Source organism: Chiloscyllium plagiosum, chromosome 7 (genome assembly GCF_004010195.1).
Source record: "Chiloscyllium plagiosum isolate BGI_BamShark_2017 chromosome 7, ASM401019v2, whole genome shotgun sequence".
Taxonomy (NCBI): domain Eukaryota; kingdom Metazoa; phylum Chordata; class Chondrichthyes; order Orectolobiformes; family Hemiscylliidae; genus Chiloscyllium; species Chiloscyllium plagiosum.
In genome coordinates, this window is record NC_057716.1 from 47910776 (window position 1) to 47926579 (window position 15804).

The 15804-nt window shown below is 40.4% G+C and overlaps 1 protein-coding gene across 3 annotated transcripts in view; it reads right to left on the bottom strand.

Moving 5' to 3' along the window:
- rapgef4a (Rap guanine nucleotide exchange factor 4a) overlaps positions 1-15804 on the bottom strand; it is a 291278-nt gene that overhangs the window by 50070 nt on the left and 225404 nt on the right. For all 3 annotated transcript variants that reach the window (XM_043693617.1, XM_043693619.1, XM_043693618.1), the window contains 3 exons: positions 11110-11146; positions 10719-10797; positions 1422-1568 (listed from right to left, as the gene is read on the bottom strand). In XM_043693617.1, coding sequence (XP_043549552.1) covers positions 1422-1568; positions 10719-10797; positions 11110-11146 — 263 coding nt within the window. The remainder of the gene's footprint in view (positions 1-1421; positions 1569-10718; positions 10798-11109; positions 11147-15804) is intronic.

A 15804-nucleotide genomic window follows, 5' to 3' on the forward strand; every position in this document is an offset into this window, starting at 1 on the left:
GCGGCAGTTGGAAATGAAGAGGTCGAGGGCAGGTAATAGGCCAGCACGGGGTGTTCAGGTGGATGGAGTGTTGGAGATGGGCGGGAATCCGGATTGTAAAAGTAAGCTGAGGCGGCGGAAGAAGCGTTTGATGTCACGGCGTGTATTAAATTCATTGATGAGTGGACGGAGGGGGATAAAGGTGAGGCCTTTGCTGAGGACTGATCGTTCATCCTCAATGAGTGCTGAGGACCGATCGTTCAACCTCAGTGAGTCGTTCATAACCAGTGACAGTACATTCTTGAACTTTGTTGATCTACAGAAGTAACAAGTAGTGGGTAGAGGAAATGACTCCTCCACCAAATAGGGATAATACAAAATTTATGCACTTTCTTGCAGTTGGCTTGACAGCAGAAATGACAGAGCCTTGGCAATAAGCTGTCCTCTCGGCCTATTAAAGTAGCATACCCAGACATAAGCTTAACCAAGAGACAAAAATGTATTTTTAAGAATAGCACCATCTATAAATATTGAAAGATGATGATTTCAATAAAGATATTTATGGATGATACTTGAAGAGTCACAAGGAAGTGGCAGCAAATATAAACAGTGTAGCAGAAATTAGAACCAGAGCAAGTAATAATGGTTAAAACGTCTAGTCTCGATCATTGGCAAAGTAATGAAAAGGGTTGTCAACAGCATTATCAAGTGGTGTTTGCAAAGGAATAACTTAAATCACAGATGCTCCGTTTGGGTTGTGGTAGGGCCAACCGGCTCCTGACCTCATCATAGCTTTGGTGCTAAAATGGAGCAAAGAGCTGACCAAGAGCTGCCCCTGACATCAAGACCATATTTGACCAAGTGTGGCATCAAGGAGCTCCTGCAGAATTGGAGACAAGGGGAATTGGAAGCAAATGCTCCACCCAGCACAAAGGAAGCTGGTTGTGATTGTTGGAGGTGAATCATCATAATCCTAGGACATCACTGTAGGAGTTCCTCAGTGTAGTGTCCTAGGCCCAATAACATTCAGTTCCTTCATCAATGACTGTTTCTCCATCATAAAGTCAGAAGTGGGGATGTTTGCTGATAAACTGCACAACATTCAAACCATACATGACTCCTCAGACATTGAAGTGTCCTGTGTCCAATGTTGCAAGACCTGGACTTGGTCTGATGCTGCCTGACCTGCTGTGCTTCTCCAGCACCACACCCTTCGACTCTGATCCCCAGCATCTGCGGTCCTCACCTTCTTCTCCTTTGTCTGATAAGTGTCAAACAACATGCATGACAATGACCATCTCTCTCAAAAACTAAATTTTCACTGCAGACTAAATGTTACATTATTTGCTTTATAAAATGATCAGCATTTCACATATTTGTTTCCATAGGTATAAAAATACTATGCAAATATTTGGTTTTACGTTGCAGAGCACGATAAGTACCTCCAGCTGAGCTCATTTGCACAAGAATTAGGTCTTCTGTTGATCCGAGCTTGTCTTTCACAGCACTGATGACTTCTGTTACGGAGGCTGCCACAAGCACACGGATCGTGGTGTACGTATGATCAATGCAGTAAATCTTAAAGAGAACTAGAGAAAAAAAAAATCACAACAGCTTTGAGATTGCAAAGAACATGACAAATTGGCAGCTTAAAACAGAACTTTGTTTTGTCAAGAAAGGTTTTTGATGTTGACCACTCAAAAGATCAACATGACAATCATGCTAGCTTATTAAATTTGAAAAATGATAGATGACCATTTTCTTTAACCCTTTGTTTCCTTCCATTTTTGCAGATCGGCTTAGCCTGGGGCACATTTCTGTGTCACTGCTAACAGGGAGTACCAACAGGCTCTTTCATTGTCCTCCATGTTATCACTAAACGTGCTCACAATTTTCATATATGGAATTCTGAATTTTGATTTGGATTGGAAGTTTTAGCAATATATCAGGGGAAATTGAAGATGCCATTCTAAATGCTGAGCTAGCAGAGAAATAATCAAAAGAAAAAGAACTAATTCAGAGACCTGCCTGTCATTTAAGAATTGTGGTGTTTTTAAACATTGAGCTACTGAGAATGATTTTAATAAATATTCATTAAAAAAAATCTTCAAGACCATTGGAACTGGATCACATACAGACTTCTTGCTATATGACTTTAATGTCATGTAGAGATTAAATTAGCTGCTAAGTGATCAAAGAACCATGAAGTGTGTTCTGGACCACAGCACAATAAGCAAGCAGCACGGTGTTGTCTTCTAACCCATAGCGGTCCAAGGAGAGAGTGTGTTCTGTAATAATTTGTTATGCAAAAAGAGACTGTCAAAAGTTATCTTCCTTACCAGTAGGGTGAATGTTTATCATTAATTTAATACAGATTGATTCCTTTAATTTTCACAACATTAAGATGGCCCTTTTGACATTTTTACTGCAATAATCTATAACTTAGTTTCTAAGGAACACAAACCTCTGTTTCAATAAAATCTGCCTTCCTCCATTCAAAACCTTTGTTGCAGACCATCTTTTTCCTTTCCAAAACAAACCTAAAATGTACAGTGTCATCAGGACCAGCCAATCTTATTCAAGTGCACAAAAAGCAGCTGCCTTGAAGATGCAGCACAACAGCTGTTTTTCTATCACTAGTTCTGATAGTACTGCAGTACAGCTGTGTGAGCAGCTGTAAAGTGCACTGGTGCACAAGATGCTGTGGACCACCCACTGTACTGATCATAACTTGTGTCATCTTGACTCATCAAGCCACCAGGAACATACGTGAAAAACAGAGTATGCTGGCCAAGTAAAACCCATCAATACTTAATCAGCTCCCACAGGAGGGTTTCTCGTGTGCATTCTTGCAAACTCTTTCAGTAGTAGTGCCCATAGCTCTGGGCCATATCATGCAAGTTCAAGTACATAACCTGCCCAGATTGATCAAACATAATGTGCTCATCCGTTACATCTGGAAATGTACTAGCTTAGTTTTATGCAAGCAATACTGTATACTGTGGGTAGATTAAAAAGAAAATGGACACTTTACTTGAGGTTTTGAAATCTACATGCCTCTGCTTGATAATGACAGAGATTCAGACCCCAGTGCAGAACTGCAATGCTATATTGACATTCCTATTTTAAGTGTAACCATCCTAACAGAGAGAGCTAATGGTCAGAGATGTCAGGAGGCCATGCATTTTTCTGAATGGGCAGTCAAAGAGTGAAAGGCAGGTGTCCATTATGCTCTCCAGTCTGCCTTTGCAAAATGATTGGATACGCTCCCCAGGAGCATAAATGATCACCTCATCACCTCACATGGTCGTCATGCCTAACCTATGTCAACAAATATGCGACAAGCATCAATACATACAATCCAACAGCTAGTCTTGAGGATGTCAAGGACAAACTTTGAGGACGTAGACACAGCTATTGCAAACACTCCACTGGAGATCATCATTCTGATAGGTAGCTTCAGTAATAGGTAATGATCAGGTTTGGGATGATCTGATGGAAAATCAAGAGGCAGAATCCAGTGAAGCTCCTGTCAGCAGGATATTAGGTGAGCTCAGACACAGAATTGCAAGGAAACAAACGTTCAACCTCTCAGCTATGATTGAAGAGGATTGTGGCTCATTCAAATGTAAAACACAGGAGCAGAAGTATACCATTCATCTCCTTGAACCTACTCACCCTACAGTAAGATAATGGCTGATCAGTGTGTTTCAAATTACACATTTCCATCTAAACCCAGTAACATTTGAATCCCCTGCCGAACATGCAGTGATGGTGTTCTGATGAAGGGTCGCTAGACTCAAAACATTACCTGTGTTTGCTCCACAGATGCTGCCAAGCCTGTTGAGTTTATTTTTTCATTCACATTTCCATCATTCCTTGGTCTTATTAAAGAAGCTAACTACCTAGTCATAGAGTCAGATGTACAGCATGGAAGCAGACCCTTTGGTCCAACCCGTCCATGCCGACCAGATATCCCAACCCAATCTAGTCCCACCTACCAGCACCAGGCCCACATCCCTCCAAACCCTTCCTATTCATATACCATCCAAATGCCTCTTAAATGTTGCAATTGTACCTCCACCACTTCCTCTGGCAGCTCATTCCATACACACACCCCAAATGCCTCTTAAATGTTGCAATTGTACCAGCCTCCACCACATCCTCTGGCAGCTCATTCCATACACATACCACCTTCTGCATGAAAAATTTGCCCCTTAGTTCTCTTTCCTCTCTTAATATACAATGGCCCCACCTCCAGAATGTTCTAAAGTTACACAGTGCAGAGAAAACATTCCTCATCTGTCCTGAAAAGGTGATAGCCAATTTTAAAACACAGTTCTACATAGATGGAAATATCTATGTTCAACTTGTCAAAAACATTAAAGATCTTGATTTGGACTGGGGTGTACAAAGTTAAAAATCACAACACCAGGTTATAGTCCAACAGGTTTAATTGGAAGCACACTAGCTTTCGGAGCAATGCTCCTTCATCAGGTGATCACTATCACCTGATGAAGGAGCGTTGCTCCGAAAGCTAGTGTGCTTCCAATTAAACCTGTTGGACTATAACCTGGTGTTGTGTGATTTTTAACATTAAAGATCTTGTACACTTCAGTCAACTCATCCTCACTACTTTATTTGTAACCTGTTTATTAACCTGTTTGAGATATTACACACTGCTGGAACAGGTGGGAGTTCAACCCAAGCCTCCCAGCGTAGGGGTAGGGACACTGCCACTACCCAAGAGGGCCTCTCTCCCCTCACTCACTTTTGTAAATTTAACCTTTTTTCCTAATCAACCTGCTCAAACTTTTTTTTAAAAAAAACACAGGACCCAGTTTAAGTCCCATCTACTCCAACGGTGTATAACAACATTGAACAGGTTGCTTAGAAAAATAGATTAAATAAAAGAAAGGACACCCAGGAATGGGGCTCTTGTGCTGCAGTGTTAATGTCCCTACTTTTGAGCCAGGAGGCCCAGGTTTAAGTCCCAGCTGCTCCAGGGGGGTGTAATCACATCTCTGAACAGGTTGATTAGGAAAAACAACATCTCTGGCTCTTTGGACATTTCAAACCTCTCTAAGAAATACCAGTTTTCTTTCTCTCAAAGTGTATAGCCTTGCACTCACTCACATTTATATTCCATCTGCCATGTTCTTGCCCATTCAGTTAGACTGAATAAATTCCCTTGAAGCCTTCTTGCATGATCCTCAACTCATTTCCATCTAGTTTTGTGTCAACGACAAATTTTGGAAGTATTTCATTTGATACCCACATCAAAATCATTTTAATAGATTTTGAACATATGTAGACTAAGCACTGATTTATTTTTGCATTACCCCACTTCTACCAGCTTGTCATCTTGACAATGACCCATCTGCTCCTACTCTCTCTCTGCTCTATTAACCAAATCTGTAGCAGTATATTCCTCCACTCCACTTGTTCCAATTTTGGTCCCTGGTGTGGGACTTTTGAAGAAGGCTTTATAAAAATCTGAATACACCTCATCTGCTAATTTTCCCCTTATCTATCCAACAAGAAACATCCTCAATAAATTCCAACAGGTTTGTCCACCTCGATTTCCCTTTCAGAAGGGGTGGCATGGTGGCTCAGTGGTTAGCAATGCTGCTTCAAAAGTGACAGGGACTCGGGTTCGATTCCAGTCTCTGGCAACTGTGTGTGGAGCTTGCACATTCTCCCCGTATTGATGTAGGTTTCTTCTGGGTACTCTGGTTTCCCCCAACATACCAAAGATGTGCAGGTTAGGTGAATTGGCCATGCTAAACTGCCTACAGTGTTAGGTGCATTAGTCAGGGGTAAATATAGGATAATAGGGTAGGGCAATGGGTCTGGGTGGATTACTCTTTGGAGGGTTGGTGTGCACTAGTTGGGCCGAAGGGCCTGTTTCCATACTGTAGAGATTCTACCTCTGGAACAAGTGGGATTTGAAACTGGGTTTCCCTGGACAGTAGTAGGGACATGACCACTGTGCCCTTATCAAAGGCCTTCTGGAAATCCAAGTATTGCAGGTCTACAGGTTCCCCTTCTTCCACAATGCACTACTCCTTCAAAGAACACCAATAAATTGGTTAAACATTATATCCCTTTGCTGAAACCATGCCGACTGCTTCGGATTACCTTGAAGTTTTTAAGTTTGCAGCTATAATCTTTTTAGTGATCAATTCAAACATTTTGCCCATGGCATATGTCAAGCCAACTGGTATACAGTTTCTTCTTTTCTCCCTCTCTCCCTTCTTGAACAGTTATATTTGTTACTTTCCAGTCTGTTGGAACCTTTCCTGAATCTTAGGAATTTTGGCAAATTAACACCAACTCACCAACTACTTCATTAGCTACCTCTTTTAAGATCTCAAAGAACTCCATTTGGACCCAGAGACATGTTAGCTTGCACTCCACGAATTTACTTTTTAACCACGTTCCTTGTGATGGTGATTTCACCAAGTTCTTTTCTCTCGCTTCCACCTCCTGATACAAACCTATTATTGGAGTGTATTTTGTATCCACTAGAGAGATCACAGAAGTGAAATAATTGTTCATTACATTCACTATTTCCTTATTATCTACTATTAACCTCCCGTTCTCACTCTCTAGAGGACCAACACCATCTTTACTTACTTTTTCATTTTTTAAATACACAAACTCTTGCCATCTGGGTTTACATCCCTAACTGGCATCTCCTTATACTCATTCAGACCATTCTTCACATTCTGAGTGGCACGGTGGCTCAGTGGTTAGTACTACTGCCTCTCAGCACGATGGACCGAATTTCAATTCCGGTCTTGGGCGACTGTCTGTGTGGAGTTTGCACATTCTCAGTGTCTGCGTAGGTTTCCTTCGGGTGCTCCGGCTTTCTCCCACAATCCAAAGATGTGCAAATTAGAGGAATTGGCTATACTAAATTGCCCAGTGTTTAGGGATGTGTAGGCTAGGTGCATTAGTCAGGGGTAAATATAGTATAGGAGAATGGAGCTGGGTGGGTTACTCTTCGGAGGGTTGGTATGGACTTGATGGGCTGAAGGGCCTGTTTCCACACTGCAGGGAATCTCATTCTAATTTTGACCAGTCACTCATCTTTGCACACAGTTATAGTACTTTCCTTCAGTTTGAAGCTTTCCTTAACTTTAGTTGACCATGGATGGTAGGTCCCTTCTTTTTTCCTTTATGTTAATATAAGTAGGAATATATTTATTGAGTAACCTGAAATAACCTCAATAATAAAGCGTGTATGCCAGTTCACTTTAAGTGCCCATGCCCACTGGTCATTATTGAAAATATTAGTCTTCTCCTTTTCAATCTGGACAGAAAATTCAATCATATGCTGGTTGCTGCTACCTTTAGTCTGAGATCATTAATTAATCTTGTCTCATTACATAGTACAAAGTCTAATAATGACCTATTCTCTAGTCAGTTCCAAAACTTGCTGTTGTAAGAAACTCCCAAAAAACATTCTATGCACTCCTCATACAGGCTACTTCTGCTAATCTGATATTTCCACTCACTCACGATTATTGCCATCCCTTTCTCATAAGCATCTAATATTCCTCCTTGTATACACTGCTGTTTATTGAAGCAGTCCAGAACAGGTTCACTCTGCTGATACCTGGGAGGAGGGACTGTCTTATGAGGAGAGATCGAGTAGGTTGTGCCTGTAATCATTGGAATTTTAGAACAATGAGAGAAGACTTCACCAAAACAAACAAGATTCTTAAGGACTTGAAAGGGTAGATGAGGAAAGGTTGTTTCCTGTTGTGGGATAGGCCATGACCAAAGGGGCATCACAATAAGGGGTCACCCATTTAAGTCAGAGATGTGGAGGAATTTCCTCCAAGATGGTAATAAATCCATAAATTCTTTGCCACTGAGGGCTATAGTTGGTGGATTGTTAAGTATATTCAAGGCTGAGATAGACATATTTTTATTCAGTTAGCAATCAATGGTATAGGAAAGAGCAGGAAAATGAAATTACAGATGATCAGATCTGCCTTGAGCTCATTGAATGGTGAATCAGAATGGCTTACTTCTGCTCCTATATCTTATGGTCGTTGGTCAAGCGGGTGTTTCTACATTTGATGCTTTGCCTCCAGCATTTAGTGGAAAACTCTCTATTTCCCTAGTTAGGCAGTTCACAACAGTGGCTGCAGCATGATTCAGCTCTGATACAGATCCTACATTCCCTAGTTCTGGTGCCAGAAATGCACAAACTAGAACCCACTTCTCCTACAGCAGTATGAGCGCCATGGATTAGTCACTAACTTTATGTACCATATGCCTATTTGAAAGCAGCGAGCTAATATAATCAGAGATTATATCCTTTGAGGTTCTACTTTCTTAATTTAGTACCTAGATCATCACCTGTATTGAGAACCTTTTTCCCAGTCTTACCAAGTCATTAGTACCAATTGATCATGAGCACTAGATCCTCCCCACTGACCCTCACCCTTTTTCAGAGACACTATGGAAGGTACAAGTTAGCAAACTTTCAAAAACATTTGCAGTGAACGACACTGTGGCATTATCAACCGATATGTAGTGAGATCCTATAGTCAGGATAGACATGGCCTGCATACTGTCAACATATCAAGCTGTAGGATCAGTTCCACATGAGGTGCAAAATGTCATGGACATCAAATAGTTAAGGTGCCCAACATTGAGCTACTTCAAAGAGCAGCAATGTCTGGAATTAAAACACACATCAGAATAAAAGCAAACCACAACAGATGTTGGAGTCTGAAACAAACAATGCTGGGAGAGACTCAGCAGGTCTGGGAGAAACAGCTAATATAGAGTCTGGTGTGACACTACATTTGAACTGTTTGAATTTCACCTTGAATTTGAAATTAAAGGAATGTGGCATGTCCGCTACAGACTGTTAGATAGATACACAGCAAGAAGCTACATATGGAGCAATATCAAATCTCAAATGGCATAGAATGCAGGCAACTAAGAACAAAAGGTGAGTGAGATTTGAGAAGATTTGCAGCTCAGGTTGAGGTTCTGGTTGCAAGTTTGCTTGCTGAGTTGGAAGGTTCATTTTCAAACATTTCGTCGTCTTACTAGGTAAGATCAGTGAGCCTCTGGTGAAGCGCTGGTGTTATGTCCTGCTTTCTATTTGTGTGTTTAAGTTTCCTTGGGTTGGTGATGTCATTTCCTGTTTTGGTGATGTATTTTCCAGTTCTTTTTCTCAGAGGGTGGTAGGTGGTGTCCAAATCGATGTGTTTGTTGATAGAGTGCCGGTTGGAATGACATACTTCTAGGAATTCCCATGTGTCTCTCTGTTTGGCTTGTCCTAGGATGAATGTATTGTCCCAGTCAAAGTGGTGTCCTTCCTCATCTATATGTAAGGATACTAGTGAGTGGGTCATGTCTTGTCTTTTTGTAGCTAGTTGATGGGCATGTATCCTGTATTTCTGCCTGTTTGTCTAATATAGTGTTTGTTACAGTTCTTGCAAGGTATTTTGTAGATGACATTAGTTTTGCTTGTTGCCTGTATAGGGTCTTTCAAGTTCATTAGCTGCTGTTTTAGTGTGTTGGTGGATTTGTGGGTTACCATGATGCCAAGAGGTCTGAGTAGTCTGGCAGTCATTTCCAAGATGTCTCGGGCGTAGGGGAGAGTGGCTAGGGTTTCTGGACGTGTTTTGTCTGCTTGTTTGGGTTTGTTGCTGAGAAAGCAGCGGACTGTGTTCATTGGCTACCTGTTCTTTTTGAATATGCTATATAGGTAATTTTTCTCTGCTCTTCATAGTTCCTATGTGCTGCAGTGTGTTTTGGCTTGTTGAAATAATGTTCTAATGCAGCTCCGTTTGTGGGTGTTGGATGAATGCTTCTGTAGTTCAGTATCTGGTCCATATGTGTTGCTTTCCTGTCAACACTGGCTTCAAGCTCCCCATTGGCTGTTCGCTCTACTGCGAATTCTAGGAATGGTAGTTTGTTGTTGTTTTCCTCCTCTTGTAAATTTTATGCCAGAAAGTGTATTATTGATGGTCTTGAAGGTTTCCTCTAATTTGTTTTATTTAGTGTTTGTTTTCAGATGTTTGATCACTATAAGGCAGGACAGAACACCAATGCTTCACTGGAGGCTCACTGATGTGACCTAGTATGGTGATAAAACGTCTGAAAACGAACCTTGCAGATCAGGGAGCAAAGTTGCATCTAGAACAAAAGGTAAGCTTGAATGACTGGACAGTGCAAGATCAGACAATTCATTCTTGCCCAGTGTAAAAATCCATGAACATATGCAATTGGATTCTACAGCCACTTAGAATGCACAAAAATAGCTCTATATTCGCCAGAAATGGAGACCTTTAGAAACAAAAGGAGACCACTGCCAACAAAGAGAATGCCCACTGACACCCCCCAAAGTATGTGCAAAATGGGCACATGCAGTGCCCCTGGTAATACTGCCAGTTACATCATTCAGTTGTACGAGTCATCTTTAGTGTGTTTATTTGGACACTTTGTTTTACTGGCAAAGTGTGCACGTGCAGAAGTTTCCATTTGCACAATGTGAATCTTTTGGTGGTGTCAGGAGACAAAGTCAATGACACATGCTTTGAAAAGTAGAAATAAATATCCTTCTCTTAAGATTGAAAGACACAGTATATATGCACTCATTTTAACCACCCACAACCCATGTCTGAAGATGATTTGTGCGCGCACCCAAGTGTGATTCCATACCTTCAAGCAGTGCTTTAAAAACAGCAGCACTTTGAACTTACTTTCATCTGTACTTCGTATTGGTTGTCTCTTTTGGAGTCTATCCTCACCAATGCTGAATTGACGCAAAATAACTTTGTGCTGCAGATTAAAAGGAAAAATTGGCTTTATTTTTATTGGGGTTAAAATGTTCAAATATCTACCAATCCATTAATACATAACATTATAAAGTGATATTCCATTAATTTAGTCATAGCTGAAAATGTAAATCACATGCTAAAATGTTGATATATAAATTCAGTTATGTTTTATAACTTTAGTTAAACGTTCAACAACTACTTTAATGTTCACGAATAAGATATAATAGACCTTCAGAACATGGTAAAGTTTTTGATTAAATCCTTTTTACAAAGTAAAATAATAGCTTCAAATTTTAGACTTCATTGTTGGTACCTTTTTTTGTGATGCCTTGCCATTTCCTTCTTCGGAGCTAAAATAATGAAAGCATAACGTTATTGATATCACACAATGTAGACAAAGATGGAGGATGTTAATAATGAGTAAGAAAATGTGTCTCAAATTAGATAATGGCGCCATTAAAGTGTGCTGATCAACAATGCTTCATGTCATGAATGACTCCTCGAAGGAGCAAGGAGTCAAAGTTAGCTCCAACATACCACCTGTTGGCTGGTTCCAACTAGAATTGTTCTAATATTTGGAACCACATCAATTAACCTCAAACACTCCAAAAAACTAAAAAACAAATCAAGGCTGACACTCCAGTACATTACTGAGGGACTGCTGCACTTTTGGAAATATGGTTTTTAAACTCAGGTAGATGTAAAAAGATCCTAAGCTAATACACTGTTCTCCTATAATGCAGGAGTTCCATTCTCATGCAATCCTGTGTTCTAAGAAAATCGCATAATACTTAAACAATGGGGCTGGAATCGTGATATAACCATATATGATTTAAACGTTTGCGCTTTAGGAAAAGTGTCCTCAATTCGTCAATCATGTTATAGCTGATTAGCATTAATGAAACACTCGCTTTAGCAGAACGGCTTATAGTTTGACCAAGAGAGGAGTTATCCTTTAAGCCCTGGCCAAATTTTTCCTTCGACCATCATAAAAACCGGTATCTGGTTATTTTTTAAATTGTCATTTGTAAGAATGTATGAACTAGGCACAGAAGTTGACCCCTTAAACTTTCACAATCATACAATAAGATCATGGCTGTTCTGTGTTTTTGAATTCCACATTCCCATCTACTCTCAATTACCCTTGATTCCTTTGCCTAAATAGAATCTATACAACTCCAACTTAAAAATATTCTATGACGCCACCACCTTCTAAGGCAGAGTTTCAAAGTTCACAATCCTTGGAGATAAAAGCATTATCATCTCGGTCTTAAAATTAGATGTCAGCCTTTTAAAGCAGTGACCCCCTAGTTCTGGACTCATCTATGGGTGGAAACATTCTCTTCATATCTACATCATGGAGAACATTCTGGATCTTCTCTATTCTAATCAAGTCACTATTCACTCTTCTATCCTTCAGTGTGAACAAGCTCAGCCTCCCAACCTCTCCTCATAACAGCTGTCTGTTACTACAGTCAAAGTGGTTGCTGCATATACTATGTGATTCTTGAAAGTACTTTCTTGACTGGCATTCATGTATAGTGCTTTAAAAAAGATTTACATTTATAATTTCTATTGAGTGCACTCATTAGACAGCACCTTCCAAACTTGTGACCTCTACCATGCAGAAGAAAAAAAAAGCAGCAGATACATGGGACCCACCACCTGCCAGTTTGCCTCCATATCACATACCATTCTGACTTGGAACTGTATCATGAATTGGATGAAGACTGGCTCACCACCTTCTCAAGAGCATTTAGGGATGAGCAACAAATTCTGGCCAAGCAACACCTACATCCTGTGACCAAATGAATAAAGGAAAAGATATGGTCTAGATTTTTCAGAGGGTGAGCAGGCAACCTGTAGAGACGGCCACATGACAAGAGGCCAGAGTTAGTAATGCCTCATTTAATTCCCCACCCTCTCCAAACCCTGAAATCATTGTCAATGGTGTCCTCCCATTCTCCCATCTACATTGCAGCGCCAAGCACCTGTTGGAGGCAACCTCCTCAGAAACCTCTATGATCCAATGACATTTTTCCAGACACAGAACATTACAAAAATCAGTCAAAAATGGATTTTGAAAAGGTTATGTTAACCAAATTTATTGAGCGTTTGAGCTAATAAGAGCAATGTTGTGGGTTGGTATATATGGTCTTTCAGAAGGTATTTGAGTAGGTACCATGTTAAAGAAAGTTTGTGTGTCTGGGTAACAAAGAATGAAAAGATGGACAAAAGCAGAAAACAAAGAATAAATGTGTTGGGAATTTCCTTAAACCCACAGAAAGTGGCCACTGCAGGATTCAGTGGCTGTGGTTTACCATACACTTCACCTAAAAGATTTGCATGTAGGATTGCAGGGATGCTGCTGAGAGTTCAAGCTGATCCAAACTACTAATAACATGCGATTGCTACAAAATATGTGTGTCAAGACATGAACACGTTTAAGAGGATAGAATACTAGATGAAATTCCTTCTGGCACAAAAGGTGCAAAAGAAAAAAACACTTGTTCCTTGGAAGGTTAGAAACTGGAGGAAATGTGGATCTATACAGCTGCTGGATGGCATGACAGAAGCCCAGGACCATCCTGGAGGTGCATGCTGCAATGCACACCATGTTTTAAAGGGGCACTTACTTTCAAAAACAACTTCTCCTCTAAATGCTGGAAACAGACAAATTGATGCCATCACTACTCAGACGTTACACCCAACTTCCAAGTTCAGACCTGCTTGTTGATTAATTCACTTGTCACTCAATATACATCAAGTATTCAGCTGCAGGAAAAGTCCAATTGGATTCAAGTCTTCCTGATAGAAAAGAACTGGCTTAAGACATGATTAAACTGGTTGTTTACTGTTGGAATCAATACTTTTGCTCAGTTTACAATTTCTCAAAGTGGCCATTTGAGCAAGGAGGATCAAACACTAAAATTAGGCATCACACGGCCAAAGCTGAAATGAAAGAACTATACACAGTCAAGGCTAGGCAAATGCTTTATACTTAGTTGGAAGCAGCAAGTACAGGATTGGATGGAGTAGAAAGAATGGGTACAATTCAGAAAAATCAAGATCTTTCTCTGATGGGCGGCACGGTGGCACAGTGGTTAGCACTGCTGCCTCACAGCGCCAGAGACCCGGGTTCAATTCCTGACTCAGGCGACTGACTGTGGAGTTTGCACATTCTCCCCGTGTCTGCGTGGGTTTCCTCCGGGTGCTCCGGTTTCCTCCCACAGTCCAAAGATGTGCAGGTCAGGTGAATTGGCCATGCTAAATTGTCCGTAGTGTTAGGTAAAAAGGGGTACATGTAGGGGTATGGGTGGGTTGCGCTTCGGTGGGTCGGTGTGGACTTGTTGGGCCGAAGGGCCTGTTTCCACACTAAGTAATCTAATCTAATCTGTACCAATTGTGGCAGTTTAAACAGCAAACAAGTCCATTTAGTTTTGTGCAGATTACAAACAAAATGTAATCAAAAGTGAATTTTCCTAAACAAACAGGAGACGTGGGTGTCACTGTCTAGGCCAGCATTTATTGCCCATCAGTAATTACTGTGGAGAAGGTGGTGGTGAATTGTTGTCTTGAATTGCTGCAGTCCTTTGTGTGTAAGTGCAGGCACATTGCTATTGTAGGAAGGAGGCAGCAGTTCCAGGATTTTGACAATGAAGGAAAGGTGATGTGGTTCTAATCAGGATAGTGTGGGGCTTGGAGAGGAACTTGCAACAGGTGGAGTTTCCAGGTATTCGCTGCCTTTTGTCTTTCTGGGTGGTTGAGGCAGCAAGATAGGCAGGTGCTTTTCGATTTGGAAAAGTGAAGAAAATACTGATGCACGATGCAGTTTTGATCCACTGTGATCCCAAGAAAAAAAAACTTGATTTTAGCTTGAGATGCCTCAAGGATTAGGTATGGTGCTATTTCACATAACAGAAATAAGTGTAAGGAAGCCTGTAGCATAACATGCTTCACATTTGTTAAGTCCAAACAAAATTACTCACAAGAGATATTAGTGATCAGTGTTACAAAGGTTCACAAAAACTTATACTGTAAGAAATTTAATCTGTTAACTGACCACAAAGCTCTTGCAATTAAAGTTGGTTCAAAGAAAGGGGCATCATCCCTAATGGTAGCATGGTTTTAAAGACTGGGAGTTAATTTTCATGACTCGTCATTACAATATTAAAATATCAGAAGTCAGGGGAGGTAAGTTTGCTCGCTGAGCTGGAAGGTTCATTTTCAGACGTTTTATCACCATACTAGGTAACACCATCAGTGAACTTCCAGTGAAACACTGGTGATGTGGCCTGCGTTTTACTTGTGTTTAGATTTCCTTGAGTTGGTGATGTCATTTCCTGTTCTTTCTCAGGGGGTTGTAAATGGGATCCAAGTCAACGTGTTTGTTGATAGAAGACAACCAAGTAATTTTTGTGTGTGCTTGTAATAATATAGTTAATACTTATTTGTTAATGATAATACTTAAATTTAAGACAAAATATAGATTAATTTTCAGCCCAAAATGTCGATTCTCCTGCTCCTCGGATGCTGCCTGACCTTTCCAGATCTTTGCTTTTCCTAACCTACAAAAGTTTCAAACTAATTTTGTTAATGCAACAAAAGAGAAGAGAGTCAAATATGAAAAAAATCTTTCATAATAACTTTTTTTTCATGAAATGGTTATGGATCTCAGATTGTTTCTTAACCATGTGGATTTGTGTAAAAATCCAAAGTGTAAACCTGGCACACAAATGATAAACTTAATTGTTTTTGGTCTATTATCAAACAGATGCAAAGTCAGTATGAGTGAAACATTACTGCAAACATTTTCAAACATTTGCACTGCTTCTTCAGAAAAGAATAATAAATTAGCAACAGAAAGGATGCTTTGTTCTGACACCCATTCAGGCTCCCAGTAGAAATAAATTCAGAGAAAGGATGGCCATCTGTTCGCCCAACTGTGAATGGCTAGAAGTCAGTGTGTTAAGGAACAGTGCCATCTGGTGATCAAAATATGTATTGT